Here is an 18,724-nt window from a genome sequence, read left to right as displayed (position 1 = left end):
CTCCCTAACAGAGTAGTGCTGATTCTGTCGCCTTACCATGGCTCTAATCCCAACCTCCTTATTCCCTACAGCCACTGCCCAAGTTTAGGCCTGGACTTACAAACCCAAAGTCCACATTTAGCCTACAGAATTTTTTTTTTTTTGGCCCGTGTAATGTTTACATTAAAAAAAATGGTTGCCAATATTTTTAAAATTGGAAATTGTACTTAAAAATGCAGATTCCAGCTTTATTTAAAAATCAGAATATTTGGCAACATTCAACTATAGCTAAGATGAGACTTTCCTTTTTGGATGAGGCATGGGGGTTCCAGTTCAGAGAGTTTCTGCGATTCTCCGACAACTGGCTCACTTCACTCATTGGCATTACACTTGGCCTTTATAGGGACTTCCAACCTCTTCTCATATCCATTCTTTTGACCTTCCCTCCAACATAGTACATACCTCTCCACATTGTTAAAAGTAGCTTTCTAAGCAGGTTTGATCAAATCACTTCTTGATTTGCATATCCTTGATTTGCTCCTAATTGTTCTTAGGATAAAATCCAAACTCACAATGGCGTCATGATCTGGTCTGCCTGTTTCTCACCTCTTCCCAGCTCTGATTACTACTCAGAACCAGCTGTTCCCAGACCCGCTTCCTCATGTCTGTGTTACTCTCGTCGCCTTCTCTTCCCTTCTTCTCCAGGCTAACTCATACTCATCCTAAAAGACTCTGCTCTGCCATCAGTCCTCCAGGTAAACCTTTCCCCAAAGTTTTTGCCTCCTCCCCTTCGTTTGTGATCCCAAAGCGACATGAGCTCTTCCGAGTTTGTGAGTTCTTCATTAAAATTTTTGAGGTCTCCAAACACCACCAACAGGTGTTAAACCCGGGTAGGCTAAAGTGGGGTTAATCGTACTTGGATTAAGACCAGCGTTATTTTCGAGTCTAGACCTCTGACCGAGTATGGTTCCAAGGGTGATGTGTGACAGGCATGTGTAAAGATCCATACCAGTACGAACTCCGGAGACTAGGGTTGGTGAGCGTTTCAGACCCCGGCTCCCCGCCGGGTGCACTACCACAAGCTCGCCGCCAGGGTCTGAAGTCGCTGCGAGCGCAGCCTCTGATTGGATAGGGCGGTGCATGCCGGTAGCGGCCGGGCCTTCGAAGTGCTTGCTGGGAGTTGTAGTTCTTGGAGCCGGAAGCGGGGGTGGCAGGGCTAGAAACAGCAGCTGAGGCAGCAGTCACTGCCTTTGCTGTCACCCGGCTGTAGTGCATGACTCTGAGCCCACCGGCCGTGGGTGTCTCCTCGGTTCCCGGGGGACTCCGGGAGCCCTGAGGGGCGAAGCGACGGGGACGCCTCTCTTAAGAGAAGAGGCGACGTCGCAGCCCCGGATGCGGGCAGAGGGCGCGGGAATGGAGCTTGGCGGCTGCGAGGAGGGCTTGCCGGAGGAGAGCAGGTGGGCTGGGAAGGGGCCGGGGAGTCGCTGGCAGATGGATGCGCTGAAGTCCCGGGAGGCTTGAGAGGGCTCGGAGAGCACGGGGAGACCTGCCGGGCGCGACAGACATGAGGGCAACTGTGGGCAACTTGTTTGGGAAGAAATTCTGAAAGGAGGGACGCGCAGGGCGTGGATAGGGCGGACGAGGGAACGGGCTTAGTGAGGGTGAAGGAGGGGGCTAGGGTATGTTGAGGGCGGGGGCTTGGGGAGTGGGCAGAAGTGGGTGAAGCTCAGATCCAAGGCTGCTGGAGAGGAGGTGGATATTGAGAGATGCTGTAGTGAGATTTCATAGGCCAGGGTCTATAGATAGCAGTAGGGGACAAGGTGGGTGCCCCAACTGAAACTTGCGGTGACAGCAATTCGGGCCAATATTAAGAAGGTTGAAGTAAGAATTTCTGGGAGCAAAGGTTAGGCATTATGAGTGGCCTAGAAAGAAGCTTAGGAAAGATGAGTGTGAGGAAGGAGTGAAGAAGGGCCTGCGGATGAAAGTGGGCGATTGTAATGGCAGTGGAATGGGGATGGGGGCTTGCTAGTGGGACTAGAAATTGCGTGCGTGCCCTTTGTCAAAGCTGGATCCCTGTTAGAGAGTAACAGGACCTCCCTGTCGTTTCCTTTTCATCCTTAAACCCTTCACCCCTTCCCCACAATGCAGCTAAGCAATTTCCCATTTATTTATATTAAACTGTTGTTATCGAGTTCATACCTTCTAGAAATTAGAGAATTTAAGATTTTAAAAACTACTTTGACCGAATGGTGGCTCGGACTCTGTAGAGGTACTACTCCTATGTAGGGGCTGCTTCATTAATAACTCTGGTCTTAACCTCTTAAGAATCTGGAAGGGACGTCATAGAGCAGGAATGTGGGTTAAGGAAGTCTTTTTTTTAACATCTTTATTGAATTATAATTGCTTTACATTGTTGTGTTAGTTTCTGCTGTATAACAAAGTGAATCAGCTATACGTATACATATATCCCCATATCCCCTCCCTCTTGCATCTCCCTCCCACCCTCCCTATCCCACCCCTCTAGGGGGTCGCAAAGCACGGAGCTGATCTCCATGTTCTATGCTGATCTTCCTGTACTATGCGGCTGCTTCCCACTAGCTATGTATTTTACATTTGGTAGTGTGTGTATGTCCATGCCCCTCTCTCACTTCGTCCCAGCTTCCCCTTCCTCTTCCCCGTGTCCTCAAGTCCAGTCTCTACATCTGCGTCTTTATTCCTGTCCTGCCCCTAGGTTCTTCAGAACCATTTTTTTTTTTAGATTCCATATATATGTGTTAGCATACGGTATTTGTTTTTCTCTTTCTGACTTACTTCATTCTGTATGACAGACTCTAGGTCCATCCACCTCATTACAAATAACTCAGTTTCGTTTCTTTTTATGGCTCAGTAATATTCCATTGTATATATGTGCCACATCTTCTTTATCCATTCATCTGTCGATGGACACGTAGGTTGCTTCCGTGTCCTGGCTATTGTAAATAGTGCTGCAGTGAACATTGTGGTACATGACTCTTTTTGAATTATATTTTTCTCAGGGTATATGCCCAGTAGAGGGATTGCTGGATCGTATGGTAGTTCTATTTTTAGTTTTTTAAGGAACCTCCATACTGTTCTCCATAGTGGCTTCATCAATTTACATTCCCACCAACAGTGGGAGAGGGTTCCCTTTTCTCCACACCCTCTCTGACATTTATTGTTTCTAGATTTTTTGATGATGGCCATTCTGACTGGTGTGAGGTGATACCTCATTGTAGTTTTGACTTGCATTTCTCTAGTGATTAGTGATGTTGAGCATCCTTTCATGTGTTTGTTGGCAATCTATATCTTCTTTGGAGGAATGTCTATTTAGGTCTTCTGCCCATTTTTGGATTGGGTTGGGGTTTTTTTTGATATTGAGCTGCATGAGCTGCTTGTATATTTTGGAGATTAATCCTTTGTCAGTTGCTTTGTTTCCAAATATTTTCTCCCATTCTGAGGGTTGTCTTTTCGTCTTGTTTATGGTTTCCTTTGCTGTGCAAAAGCTTTTAAGTTTCATTAGGTTCCATTTGTTTATTTTTGTTTTTATTTCCATTTCTCTAGGAGGTGAGTCAAAAAGGATCTTGATGTGATTTATGTCATAGAGTGTTCTGCCTTTGTTTTCCTCTAAGAGTTTTATAGTGTCTGGCCTTACATTTAAGGAAGTCTTCCTTGACTTTTAAACATATTCAGATATAATTAGAGTCTCAGGAGCAGCTGGGATCCAATGACTGCAGGTGGAATATTTACCTCTGAGAAAATATCAACAGGGGAAAATTAATGAGATGTTGTACGTGAGTGAAGACCTGGCTGTTTTAAAGGGTGACTCCTCTTTTATGTGCACAGTTAGCCTGTGGCCTGCTGTACAAAACCGGGGCCGACAGGACCTTGGCGTTCCTGCCCGAGACTTGTGAATGATGTGTTCAGTGAAACTGAACATCTTACTTCCCTTTTCCACGTTTCAGTTTCTGCTTATGTATATTTGGCTACTTATTCTTCCTCCAGATGTCTGTGAAATGCTTCATGTAAAAGGTCCTATATACATTCTAAACAAATTTTAGGATTGTTTTTATTTTCCTCTACCAGTTCATGTGGGAGAGGATGGGTTGGAAATTCAAATTTCCTCCCCATCTAGCTGAGTTATTTATTTATTTAATATATTTAACAAACACTTATTTACTACATGCCAGGCATTGCTTAAGAGCCTTACAAGTATTATTTAATCCTCATAACAACTGGGTGAGATAGGTACTATTCAATATAGTATCACCATTTGACAGCTGAGGGAGCTGAGACATAGACAGGATAAATAACTTGGCAAGGTCATACAGTAAATCCTTGGTGGAACTGAGATTCAAACCCAGGCAATCTGGCTCTCGTTTTAATACCTACACTATACTACCTCTCACTATGCTAATATACTGCGACAAAGAAATGTATAAGGTAATGAATTTTATAGCATTCTTTGCCTGTCATTTTAAGGCTATTAGGACCACTCCTTTGCAGGTATCTTTTTCTGTTATTCTTTCCATGCTTGCCTCTTAACCAAGGAACTTCAGTCAAAACTTAATTTCAGTAGTGGGATTATCCCCACAAAATCACTCATACTGTTGCCATAGCCAACTCTCTGTGGGTGGCTAGTTAACTCAGAATGTGTTATTTAATGGGACTTCATGGCACTGATGGCCTCCTTAGTTCGAGATAGTCAAATGGTAAATAAAGTACATGCCTTGTGCTTGAGAATTGAGGCACTGTGGCTGGATCACTGCAAACCTAACCCTTCTATGGCCAGTAAAACACCCAATTCAGAAGACATCTTGATGAGATGGCATCATTTTTTTTTAAATATATAATGAAGGATAAAACTGCTCAGTTATTTTCTGAAAGCAGTTGATGTAGTGAAATGTGCATAAGCTTTATATCCAGGTAGATCTGCATTTGAATTCTAGCTCTACTGCTTAACTTGGCTTATCTTGTCTGAGTGGGAAGAATGATGCCTTCCTGACTGGTAAGTTGTGAGAATTCAATAACATAATGTGCATAAAGCTCCTCACAGAGTGCCTGATATGTACTGAGTGCAAAAAATGTCTACTTCCATCTCCTCCCCAGTTTTCTTGAAATAAGGTTAGTGGGTGCTCTTCCAGTTGCTGTTTTCAATGGTATCATTGCTTGCTCTTCCTCCTTCTGTGGCTCCTCTATCCGAGTTGAACACACTGGGGACTGGCGTGTTGGCCTAGCTTTTAACTTCATCCTTGGAGTGGAATGTCATAGATTCCCCTATTGTTTTCCATGTAGCTAGTCATCACTAGCAAAATGCTGTAGTGCTCAGGGATGATACTTCACTTTTCCTAGGGTTTCCTAAATGCCAATTATTTGGAGTTTCGTGAAACTGCTAAACAATTAAAGGAATGATTCTTCTTGCATTGCTCCGTCACCCTCAGCTGCCTTGGGCTATGCAATCTACTTCTGAGCTTGGAACCCAACTACTTCCACAGTTTTCCTGGTACAGTGAGTCAGATAGAGTCAGAATTCAAGTATTAACATACTTTTTTGTGTCTCCAAACTGAGCTCATTCTGTTGACCAAAACCTTTTCCTCCTCTGTTCTCTATCTCAGTTAATAGTGTTTTCCATTCAGTCAACCAAATGAGATACCTCAGAGTGAAATTTGATACTTCCCTCTCCTTCATTTCCCATACCCAGGCAGTCACAGGTCCAATGAGTTCTGTTTCTGGTTTTTCTCTTGAAGCCTTTTTTTTTTCCCTCCGTTTCCAAATATATTGCCTTATATTACCAAAAAATCCAGGGAGTGGTATTGCTTCAGGAATGACCAAATGTAGGTGCTTAAACAAAAGTTTGTCCCTCAAAGTGAGAGAGTGGCATGGACATATATGCACTACCAAACGTAAAACCGATAGCTAGTGGGAAGCAGCCACATAGCACAGGGAGATCAGCTTGGTGCTTTGTGACCCGCTAGAGATGTGGGATAGGGAGCGTGGGAGGGAGGGAGACGCAAGAGGGAAGAGATATGGGGATATAAGTATATGTATAACTGATTCACTTTGTTATAAAGCAGAAACTAACACACCATTGTAAAGCAATTATACTCCAATAAAGATGTTAAAAAAAAAAAAAAAGTTTGTCCCTGTCTGTGTGCTCTTTTTCTCAATGTGTTGGCTTCATTCTCAGGCAGATTTCTTCTTTTTTTAAAAATTTTTAAATTTTATTTTATTTATTTACTTTTGGCTGCGTTGGGTCTTGTTGCTGCATGCGGGCTTTCTCTAGTTGCGGCGAGCAAGGGCTACTCTTCGTTGCAGCGTGCAGACTTCTCATTGTGGTGTCTTCTCTTGTTGCGGACCGCGGGCTCTAGGTGCGCGGGCTTCAGTAGTTGTGGCTTGTGGGCTCTAGAGCACAGGCTCAGTAATTGTGGCGCCTGGGCTTAGTTGCTCTGCGGCATGTGGGATCTTCCTGGACCAGGGATCGAACCCGTGTCCCCTGCATTGGCAGGCGGACTCTTAACCACTGTGCCACCAGGGAAGTAGCAGATTTTTCTACAGGATAACCCTTGGCGACTTCAAGTTTAGCAACCCAACCAAAAAGAAGACAAAAGCAATCCCCATAGGTACAGCAAAAGTGAAAATTCTGGGGCTGACTCTTTTTGGACTGACTTATGTTCCTGTTCTTGTAATCAGGGTATGGAATATGTTGCTCAGTCAGGCCCAAGTTATATGCCCAACCCTGGATCCTAGGGTAGGGTGATATTTTCTTGGGACTTCATGGACCAGATTAAGTGCCAGAGGGGTGATTCCCCTGTGAAAAATCAGTATTCTGTTACCAAAAGAAAGGGACATGAATTCTGGGCAGATATAAACAAAATTATTCACTAAAGCCTTTATTATTTCTCATTGTGGATTCTCTCAGTAGCCTCCTGACTAAGCTCCCAATCTGAGCCCAGTCCCCCTATTCCAAGCAGCTTCCACATTGCTACCAGCTTAATTTTTCAGAAACAAGGTTACTCTAGTATTTTGCTCAGAAATGTTCAGTGATTTCTTTGAAAATAGAAAGTCAGAACTTCCCTGGTATTCAGTATGAAGTTTCCAGTTACAAAACCATGGCATTCACTCACTCTCACATCTCCTTCCTCACCATTCTGATACTTGCTCCTCTAAATTCCCTGCACTACCTCCTTCTTTGCCTGGAGAGCTCTTAGTCGTTCTTTAAATAATGCTCCTTTAGAAGTCATCATTGACCTGCCCATTTCTATCTCTCTTATTACAGCACTTCTCACGCTATAGCATTTTTTTAATGTACGTGCCCCTTTCCCCCACTGCATTCTGAATATCCAGAGAGATGGGGACTCTCCCTCTTTAACCACCATAAGCCTGGTGCCTAGCACAGTGCCTGACATATGGTTGGTGTTCACTGAATATTTGCTCAAGGAATGAAAATGGTAAAATTTGGTCATGCTTCTTATGGTTGGGCAGGTGTCATTGGTGCTGTTGCTATTGAAAGGGCCTCTGTTTTTCCCTGTTTATTCATTTTTCACTTTTTCACGTAATTTTCATTTTCTACTTCCTCCCTTTCGTTCCCTTTTTCCTTTGACCATGCTCTGGCAGCACTGGTAGCAAAGCAAGAGGATCACATGATTTTTGAGCAATCCAAACTGCTACTCCAATTATTAGTACAACTCTCCCCCCGCCCCCGCTGCCCCCCCGCCCCTCCCCCCAAAAACATACTCTTGAAGCTTTTGGGGAAAATGCTATTGTCAGAACCCAGAAGCCGGAGGTGTATCAGCTGATAGCAGAAACCATAAGCTGAAGCTTTTCTAAGTATCTACCCTCCCCACAGCTGTTTCTGCTTTTTTATAGCTGCTTTATCACTTCTTCCATAAATGGAATTTTTTTCCTGTTTTTTATTTTGTTTTGTAATCTTTCCTCCATAAACAACCTGCCTTGGTATTTATAGACCAGCTCTGTCCAACATGATAGCCACTTAGACACCTGTGGTAATTTAAGTCTAAATTAATTAAAATTAAATAAAATTTTAAAATTTCAGTTCTTTAGTCACACTGCACAGACTTCAAGTGCTTAATGGCCACAGTGGCTAGTGGCTGCCATATTGGACAGCACAGATACAGAACATTTCCAGCATCACAGAAAGTTCAATTGAACAATACTGCTGTAGATTTAAATCTGCATTTTTCAGGAAAGAACTGCAGCATGCTTACATGTTTTTAGTTCCTCTGGATCAGGCTCACTTGAAGTGTAAACTGCACTTGATTAGGAGGAGAGAAGATTATTAAAGGAAGTCATCAATAGTAGTGAGTAAATAGGAACTTGGCAAACTATCTCTCCAAGTTTGTGGGGCCATATCCTTTGCCATTGAAACTCACAGGAACCCTGCTGGATTGTAGGACTGAGAGATGATTGATTTTTGACTAGAAAACAGCAGAATCCCATAATTTCTTAAGGGTTCTCAGACAGTCTCCCAGTGAGCTCTCTCACTTGGATACTTTTGAGAAGAAAGCAGTAATAGTCATATTGCCATTCCTCTTCACCCACCTCCCTCCAAGACCATGAATTTATTTTTGCCTCCTAACCTCCTAAAGAGTCCTTTGAGAGTTTTAGATTTTCCAAGGGTTTTTTTTTTTTTTTTCTATTTGTTTTGTTCTACTTTTGTTATTTGCTCACTGTTTTATTGCTTTCTGGCTGGAGAATATGTCTGTACTACTTCTACTTTTGAAGATCTATTGACTTTTCTTATGCGTGTGCCTTAGTGCAAGGCCAATTTTTGTGACTGTTGTATGTGTGCTTTAAAAAAGTGTTCTTCAGGGTGTAGTTTTCTAAATGTTATAGAACAACCTTATTAATTATATATTATTCAGCTCTTCTAATCACTTTTTTACTATTGGTTTTCATGATCTCCCATTACCATTGTTTTTTCTTTTCCATTTCCATTTTTCTTTTTATTATTTATTTATTTATTTATTTATTTTGGCTGTGCTGGTTCTTCGTTGCGGCATGTGGGATCTTTAGTTGTGGCATGCGGACTTCTTAGTTATGGCATGCAGACTCTTAGTTACGGCATTCAGGATCTAGTTCCCTGACCACAGATCAAACCCGGGCCTCCTGTGTTGGGAGCGTGGAGTCTTACCCACTGGACCACCAGGGAAGTCCCCATTTTTCTTTTTGTTTTCTGCAGTTTTTGTTTCCCCTGTGTGTGTCTGTGTGTGTGTTGTTTTGTTTGATATATTTTGAGGCCATGTTATTAGATACATAAAAACTAATGAGAGCTATATCTTCATTATTCCCTCTTTGTCTTTTTAAATGATTCTTGCCTTGAATACAACCTTGATATTAATATAGTTTCCTCCTACTTTTTTGTTTGCTTGGCTGTTTTGTTTTAAATAGTTGAGTTTATTCCATTGACACTTATTTTTATCTCATATCTGTTGGGTCTTCATTCTATCGTCTTTTAAAAATGATTTCTATAATGTTCTCTTGCTGTTTTCTTTCCTCAGCAGTTTTTGAGATAGTTTAGTTTTAGTTCTAATGATGGTTATCTTTTACCTTAAAATAGTCTCCCTAAAACTGAGGCAACTGAGGCAGTGTCTTTCCTCCTTTGCCTTTGCTATTAGAGTGGTGGTGTATGCCTCCTTTACCTTGCTTGTAAAGCACTCTTCTACCCAGACAACATAAGGTGTGACTGTAAGGTAATGAGATAGGCTTTCTTATATGACTCACAAAATCAACCCTATTTTTTTGCAGTAAAACCTTATAAGTTTCTTTCATTCTATCCAGTAAGCAGATTTGATTCTCTGTTAGATACAAGGTCATCCAATATTGAGGAAGTCTTTCCAGCTATCCTGCTTCAGTGAGAGCACCATGAACATAAACAGGGCCTTGGAACCTGTGCTAAGAAGAGATTTGACCCTAGTTTAAATTCAGTGAAGATATTCTTTGTAGGTGGAGCACTGTGACTAGTCTTAATTATGTCACAAACTGTCCAATCCCAAATTTTCTCTGAAGCAGAATGGGTAAGAGGCTTTATACTAGGTACCCCTTCTGATTTAATTGGATTTATTAGATTTATGCAATGGACGTTCAAAGGAAAAGGACAGAGAAAAGGGAAGCAATACTACTATTATTTGCTTGATGGTGGTGCTTTCTGTAGATTATCAATTACACTCCTTTATGAAGTAGTTGTTCTCTCCATCTTGCAGATGAGGGAACTGAAGCTTAAAGAGTTTAATGGCTTGCCCAAGGATGTACAGCTAGTTTGTGCAGAGCTAGGATTCAAATTCAGGTTGGCCTGACCGTGAAGCTTGTTCTCTTTCCACTGAATGACATTTTCTCTCTGCTTATTAAAATATAAAATACAAAAGAAATAGAGGGACTTCCCTGGTGGTGCAGAGGTTAAGACTCCACACTCCCAATGCTGGGGACCTGGGTTCGATCCCTGGTCAGGGAACTAGATCCCACATGCATGCCACAACTAAGAGTTCGCACGCCACAACTAAGGAGCTGGTGAGCTGCAACTAAAGAGCCTGCCTGCCGCAACTAAGACCTGGCACAAACAAATAAATAAATAAATAAGTAAATATTTAAAAAAAAAAAGGAAATAGAAAAACCATGGTCCTTCTCCTTAAGGAAATCAACCACATACCGGTAAATAACAATGTTTTGGTTTTTTTTTTTAAAGATTATTATTAGGAGGAATGGTGTATTGACAGCATGTGTTATGGAGTTTCTAACAAAAAAGTTGTAGCAGGTCAGATTATTTGGAACTTCTTGGGAGAAAATTGTACTAGAGCTGAAACTTAATCCCTGAATGGGACAAGAAGAGAATCATTCCAAGTGGAAAGGTCTCCATGGATACAGTCATGAGAGTAGGTATGAGGTTAGCATGTTTGCATGTGGTAGAGAGAGAGAGACTGTATTCAAATTGAGGAGTACTGAGCAGGATGGAGAATTTTTGAACTCCGTACTAAGGAGTTTGCATATCATCAGTGGTAAGGTTTCTGACAAAAGGGATTTTTCTACCTTTTGTTAAATCTACCCATTGTTGAAATTCAAGAAATTTAGTATCATTAAAATTTAGTATGATTGGTGAAACATTTGTTGAATAGGTATAAAGTTACAAAGCATGCCTTCTAGACATTGAGATTCCTAGGCATTGAGGTTCCCTCCTAGACTTTTGAGATTCTGCTGTCAACCGCTAAAGGGATGGAACTGCCAATGGTTAGGTTCTCCTAAGTGTCCCAGAGCTGAGAGCTGTATAATAGAGTCAAGTATGTTTTTTCTGTAAGCATATTGTTTATTTGAAAAGCATCATAAATATACTACATACTCTACAAGTTAAAAACTGTATAACTAAAAACAGAAAATATGGAGCCAGTTAAGAAGAAAGTTAGATGCAAATTAAACGTGGTAGTTTCTTGCTACCTCAGTGTTACCAATAATTATTTCCCGGGACTTCCCTGGTGGCGCAGTGGTTAAAAATCCGCCTGCTAATGCAGGGGACATGGGTTCGATCCCTAGTCCAGGAAGATCCCACATGCCGCGAAGCAACTCGGCCTGTGTGCCACAACTACTGAGCCTGCGCTCTAAAGCCCATGAGCCACAACTACTGAGCCCACGTGCCACAACTACTGAAGTCCGTGCGCCTAGAACCTGTGCTCCGCGGCAAGAGAAACCACTGCAATGAGAAGCACCCGCACCGCAAGGAAGAGTAGCCCCCGCTCGCCGCAACTGGAGAAAGCCCGTGCAGAGCAAAGAAGACCCAACTCAGCCAAAAATAAATAAATAAAATAAATACAATTTATTTAAAAAAATTATTTCCCTAATTAGGTTTTTCCCTACTTTAAGAATGAACCCATTACTTCTTTCCAGGAAGTGCTTTCTGGCATTAAAAGTCCTAGGTGCTTGCCTGACCACAGTCTTTCAGCATAAGATGCCTTTGATACTTGAGTATTTAAAAAATCCTTTATGGTATTTTCCAGCTTCTGGTTCACTAACTTTGTTCATATTATTGACCTTTCTTTAATTGCTAGCCTCAAGGAAGGCCGAAATAGTTCCTCTCTTCTCTACATTCCCCTTATATAACCAAAAGTAACCACTATTAACATATCACTATTTCTCTCAGTATATTTATGTTAAGATCATAAATATAATTTTACCTTCTGCTTTTTATACTTTTACATACTTTCATTAGCTTTGGAAATCGTTCCTAATCAAAAATTTTAATGGTTTCATGATATTCCGCATATGGATATCACATTACCTCTCCTCACATTTCAGGGATCAAATCATTACCTGACTTGGGACAACCTGACCTTCAACTCTGGTCTCAGATACCACATTCCAATGCAGATAACTGGCATACTGTAGATGGGATATACTAATAAGTTGAAGCTGTTTCCTTTTATTACTAAAAAGAGTCTTGGGGGTGGAAGATATGCCAATATATATTTCTTGCATTGAATCTCATTTTACAATTGCACAGTATTTACTATTTATTTACTATTGATTTCACTTATTTTTAGTGATTAGTTTTATATTAGTTATATGGTATAACACTTCTTTAAAAAATAATGTTTGCTTATAACTTTACTGTTTTAACCTGAGTGTTACTTCTAATTGTGATTTGGCAAGCTTAAGACTGAGTTGGCATTTAGGGAAACTTTTTCCTTGGGTATGCTTATTTGAGTTGCTTAAGCAATTACTGTTCCTCTTCAAAGAATGTAGTCAAAATCCTCCCAAAAGAAAATTGGCAGGACTTTATTCTGAGATTGGCTTTGCTGTTTGTTGATAAATATGATTCAAGTAGGGATGGATTATGCTGTCCCTTGCCACTCGAGCCTAGTTCTTCCTTGACATAGGGTAATATGCTTAGAAAGACTTGCTTTTAATTTATGGTGATTAAAGAAGAGCACTCTGTATACTTGCAGAAGTGGCCATACAAAGGGCTGCTTTGAGCCTAATACAGTCCTTGCCTGTGCCCAGATGAAGGTTACATGTGAATGCAAGATGATACAATCCAAATAATTATTACCAAACAGGTTTAGCCTAGGAAAGACTGACCTCACTTGCTAACAATCTGGGTAAAGAATGAGGAGGGATATTTTATTTCTCATGGTGATCTGTTTATTTGCATCTAAGATTCAGGTATGAATGGATTAATCCAGCCATTGTGTGTGGGCTTCAGTTGAACCTAGTATTTCAGCTCTCTGAAAATGATAACAGTATCATTAGGGTAAAGGATCCTAAAAAGTAAAGACACTAAACAGACTAGCTATGTAAATCAAAAAATTTTTAGGACTTCCCTGGTGGCACAGTGGTTAAGAATCCGCCTGCCAGTGCAGGGGACACGGGTTCGAGCCCTGGTCTGGGAAGATCCCACATGCCGTGGAGCAACTGAGCCTGTGTGCCACAACTACTGAGCCTGCGCTCTAGAGCCCGCGAGCCACAACTACTGAGTCTGCGTGCCACAACTACTGAAGCTCGTGCGCCTAGAGCCTGTGCTCCGCAACAAGAGAAGCCACCACAATGAGAAGCCCGCGCACCGCAACGTAGAGTAGCCCCTGCTCACCGCAGCTAGAGAAAAGCCCACGCGCAGCAACGAATACCCAACACAGCCAAAAATAAATAAATAAATTAATTAATTAAAAAAATTTTTTTAAAGTTTACTTTTCTTCTACATGAGCATATACCAAATATAGACGGTTTGGTACATCTTAGAGTAAGAGCCACCTTCTTTTGTAGCTGTGGTATCTCAAGGGCACTTCATTTTGGGGAAGAAAATTTCTTTAGTTTGTACAGAAGTTGTTAATAGATCTGAATGCTCAAGGTTTCTAGGGTTTCAATGCTCTTTGTAAAATTTTGGAATCAAAGCCATAGGATGATAGGGTACTTGGTGTCTACTTTCAGGATTTATTATGATGTTCTTTGACAGTTAAACTTGTAAGATCAATACAGAATGAATCAGAACACAGATATGCAGAGTCACTTGAGGAACCAGACTGGCTCTCAGGCCTGCACCACTTGATTGTAATCTGTTGGAATGTAAAACTGTGTCAGTCAGAACAGGCCAGATGCTTCCTGAGGAAGCATAGGAGATGGAAAATCACTGAAGGAAAAGCTGGCAGTCAGTTGGCCTCTGTGATGGCAGTTTCACAGTACAACAATAAATGGCCTTTTAATGACCACCTCAGTCCAGTGTGCATCTTAGTTATCTTGAAATATCTCTCAGGACTGGTTTAGAAATAGAACAGGGGAATGGCCAACAGGTATATGAAAAAGTGCTTCACGTGACCAATCATCAGGGAAGTGCAAATCAAAACCACAATGAGATATCATCTCACACCTGTTAGAAGGGCTAGCATCAAAAAGACAAGAGGCAACAAGTGTTGGCGAGGGTGTGGAGAAAAGGGGACTCTTGTGTACTGTTGGTGGTATTGTAAATTGGGGCAGCCATCATGGAAAACGGTATGGAGATTCCTCAGGATATTAAAAATACAATTACCATATGATCCAGCAATTCTCCTTCTGGATATATATCCAAAGGAAACAAAATCACTCTCTCGAAAAGATATCTGCACCCCCATGTTCATTGCAGCATTATTTAAAATAGCCAAAACATGGAAACAACCTAAGTGTCCATTGACACATGAATGGATAAAGAAAATGTCACACACACGGGAATATTATTTAGCCATAAAGAAGGAAATCTTGCCATTTGCAGCAACATGGATGGACCTTGAGGGCATTATGCTAAGTGAAATAAATCAGACAGAGAAAGACAGATACTGTATTATCTCACATATGTAGAATCCAAAAAACCCGAACTCATAGAAATAGAGAACACACTGATGATTGCCAGATGCAGGGGATGAGGGGGTGTGGGAAATGGGTGAAGGTGGTCCAAAGGTACAAACTTATAAGTCAGTTTTGGGGGTGTAATGTACAGCATGGTGATTACAGTTAACAGTACTGTATTGTATATTTGAAAGTTGCTAAGAGAGTAGATCTTAAAAGTTCTCATCACAAGGAACAAAATTTATAACTGTGTGAGGTGATAGATGTTAACTAAACTTACTCTGGTAATCATTTCACAATGTATACATATATCAAATCATTATGTTGTATGCCTTAAACTAATATAATGTTATATGTCAGTTATTTCTCAATAAAACTGGGGGGAAAAAAGAAATAGAACAGGGGAGTCTGGTAACTCAAATGTTTAACGATGTAAGGTTAAAAAAGCCTGGTGTCTCCCAGTTTGCATAAATTCTTGGTCTCAAGGCCTTCAGAGGAGAAGACCAAAGTGAGATCCATTTGGCTTTCCCCTTTTAGATAATACTCCTGTACCAGACCTAGCTTCATTCATTTTATTTTATTTGTCTGCCTTTACTCTCTTCATCCACTTTTTAAAAGTGGCTCAGAAAGTGTACAAAATGTATGAGAGTTAGAAAGGATTCCAGTTCAGAACCCTCCTACCCTAATAGGTGTTTAAATGATATTAAAATAGTTGTAGTGAAAGTTCCTTGAAGAAATTATAACCATTCCCAGGACTGTCCTTGAAGAGGAAAGAGTAGTATTCTAATAAGAAATGAAAGAGCTAGATAAAGTGTACAACGTAACAATTGGGGGCCCAAGAGAAGGAGTTTGACACCTCATCTCCTCATGTTTTCCTTATTCAGTTTGATTCTGTGCATCCAGTTCTTTTCACTCAACTGCAGCTGGTTTTGAGTTTTTATTGGGTTGGAAGCTGTGTTGAGAAAATGCTGGGAATTTGAGAGGAAACTTGACGATCATCTAGGGCAATAATTTTCAAACTTTTACACTAAAGTACTTCACAAGGTCCAAGGGAATAAGCCAATAGTTGATTGATTTGGGGACATGTCCTAAGTGGCTCAGTGCAAGCTTAAAACATTTTGTCTCAATTTTAGGTTAAAAAATTAAGGGGGAAAATCATGGGCAATTTGTATTCTTATCCATAATATTTGTGTACAGATATATGTACTTAGTACTGGAAATATAGTTCATAAAAAGTTGTTTTTGGCTTTTTTGTTTGGCAAAAGATTTCTGGTTTTCAGCAAATGCCCTCATCTCTTTATATATTGCCCATGTAATGTCATTGTCCAGAAACGGATCTTAATGGGTCACACTCCTAGAAACAGGGTTATAGGCTACTTACATGAGGATTGAATGATAGTAGATGAAGATCACCTTACAAAGCACAATATGCCATGTAAATATGAGGGCTTTATATATATTTATATATATATATATATATATGTTTGTTTATTTTGGCTGCACCGGCTCTTTGTTGCAGCATGTGGAATCTTTAGTTGCGGCATGTGGACTTCTTAGTTGCAGCGTGCAGACTCTTAGTTGCGGCACGTGGGCTTTTTAGTTGTGGCATGCAAACTCTTAGTTGCAGCATGCATGCGGGATCTAGTTCCCCAACCAGGGATCGAACCCAGGCCCCCTGCATTGGGAGCGCAGAGTCTTACCCACTGGACCACCAGGGAAGTCCCAATACGAGGGTTTTAAAACAAAATCTTAGTGTTCTTTACAACTTCAGTCCTCTCAGAATTGGGTCTTATACTCAAGTAAAAAATTAATAGGGGAGAGAATGTTAGGATGTGGGGCAGGAGGCTTCTTGTCTTAGACTTTCTTTGAGGTGGTCAGAATCAGGTACAACAAAGTAACTAACCATTGGTATAATTGATGCCCTTGCAGGAGGGAACACTGGCAGTTGCTGGGTAATTTGAAGACTACTGTGGAGGGTTTAGTATCAGCCAACAGCCCCAATGTCTGGTCCAAGTATGGTGGCCTGGAGCGGCTTTGCAGGGACATGCAGAGCATCCTCTATCATGGGCTCATCCATGACCAGGTATGTAGATCCCTTCTTTTCTTTTTTTTGCCAGATTGGCTGAATCACTTGTTGGAAAGAAATAGTTGCATTAAGTTGTTGGCAGGGAGAAGATGAAGGCAACTAGTCTCTGAGCCCTTGAGAGCAAGACTATAATATATGATAACGAGGAGGAGGATAAGAACGATGATGATGAATCATTGAGATATTCCTCTTAAGAGTATCCTAGGACGCATCTGAGAAATATTTACAGGATATTGTCATTTTTAGACTATCCTGTGAGCGTCACTTTGTTGATAACTTGTTGATGCTTGTGAGTGATAGTTTTAGTTATAGCTTACGTTTTCTTCTATGTAAACTTTATTGATGTTGTTTCTTTTCCTAAGTATCCTCAAACACTCTAATAAGCTTTGAGTATTAAAAATGAGTGGAATCTACTAACACTCAGTGGTTTCTGCTTTAATTCTCAATGGCAGTTACTCCATTTGCAATGTTTTAACTAAGGTTTGGTTCTGGATAAAATTGTCAAGTGGGTCATTGGATCTGATCCTCCTACTTTTTAAAAATCAAACCTCACAAATATGTGCATAATTTGTGTTCCCAAACACTCATGCTCTTCCCATGTAAGGCCCTAGTATTCTTCCCTGAAACTCTTTTTTTTGAAGCCAGGCTTGTCTTTCTTTTTTAATCAGAATTTATTCTCAACTAGCAGTCACACTGGAAAAAATTAATTGGTATTAAGATATTCATAGTTGATAGGATTTAATGTGCTACCCTCCCTTCTAAAAATATGTATATATCACCTCTGAACAAACTCTTTAAACCAGTGTTCTTGTTGAGTTTTTTCAGAATTCAGTGGAAAAGTTGGCTTAGGTTAGATTTTCTTTATTCAGAGTAAGTTCTAAAAGTGAGGCTCTCTTTCTAAAGAAATTTGAAGATATGGGGAAAATTTTTATCCTTTAAAGAGCTGAATCTTAATGGTCATTATTATTAAAACCTCATTCCAGGAATTTGGAGGCAACATTGTATAGTAGACTGACAGAAGTCTTTGGAATCAGACAGAACCTGGATTGAAATTGCTCAGGTCCTTGGGGGAAAAAATGACATAGTAGTAATAGTTATGGATTTTTGAGTCAGACTGCCCTTATTTTATCTCAGCTTCACCACTCTGTGGTATTGGGTAAGTTACATAACTGTTAGTGCTTCTGTTTCCTCATTTGTAAAATGAGGCGATAACACTGGTATGTACTTCATAGGATTGTTGTGAGAATTAAATGAGATAATACCTGAAAAAGCTTTAGACAGTGTAGTAAGTTGTCTGTCAGTCTTAACTATTAGGTGATATTAACTTTTTTGAGCCTTTTCTCATCTGTAGAAATGATGATAATATTATTTATATCATAATGTTTGATGGAAAGATTAAATGAAATGGCATACAAATTTGCCTAGCACAGTTAATGGTACATAGGAAGTAATTAATAAATGTTCCCCTCATTTTTTTTTAAGTTTCAAGTTACATGTTGTCCTATGAAAAAAATATGACCATTGGAATTTACAAAACAAATAATTTAACCCACTGCAATCTGGTTTCTGCCCTTACCACTGTTGTTCTTGCTACTGAAGTTTAAGTAAGTCCATGTTACCAAATCCAGTGAACATTTCTCCTTTGAACAGTGTCTTGTGTTCTTCACTGTTGAACATCATCAGACCTTGACTCGCATTGCATTATTCCGATGTTATGGAGACCTTCTCCTACCTCTGTGATCACTCTTTCTTAATTTCCGTGGAATCTCTTCCTCTCGGATTTTAGTTTTTAATACGGTCCAGTCCTATGTCCTTATCTCTTATTACATT

The 18,724-nt window shown here is 40.5% G+C and overlaps 1 protein-coding gene across 3 annotated transcripts in view; it reads left to right on the top strand.

Moving 5' to 3' along the window:
- The first annotated feature begins 1,204 nt into the window (after positions 1-1,204).
- RUBCN (rubicon autophagy regulator) overlaps positions 1,205-18,724 on the top strand; it is a 55,745-nt gene continuing 38,225 nt past the window's right edge. For all 3 annotated transcript variants that reach the window (XM_068546552.1, XM_068546551.1, XM_068546550.1), the window contains exons 1-2: positions 1,205-1,436; positions 16,738-16,891. In XM_068546552.1, the coding sequence (XP_068402653.1) occupies positions 1,372-1,436; positions 16,738-16,891 (219 nt within the window). In that variant the 5' untranslated portion in view covers positions 1,205-1,371. The remainder of the gene's footprint in view (positions 1,437-16,737; positions 16,892-18,724) is intronic.

This window comes from Eschrichtius robustus, chromosome 6 (genome assembly GCF_028021215.1).
Source record: "Eschrichtius robustus isolate mEscRob2 chromosome 6, mEscRob2.pri, whole genome shotgun sequence".
NCBI classification, from domain to species: domain Eukaryota; kingdom Metazoa; phylum Chordata; class Mammalia; order Artiodactyla; family Eschrichtiidae; genus Eschrichtius; species Eschrichtius robustus.
Note: the sequence above shows the minus strand (reverse complement) of the source record. Positions and strands in the feature narration are given on the sequence as shown.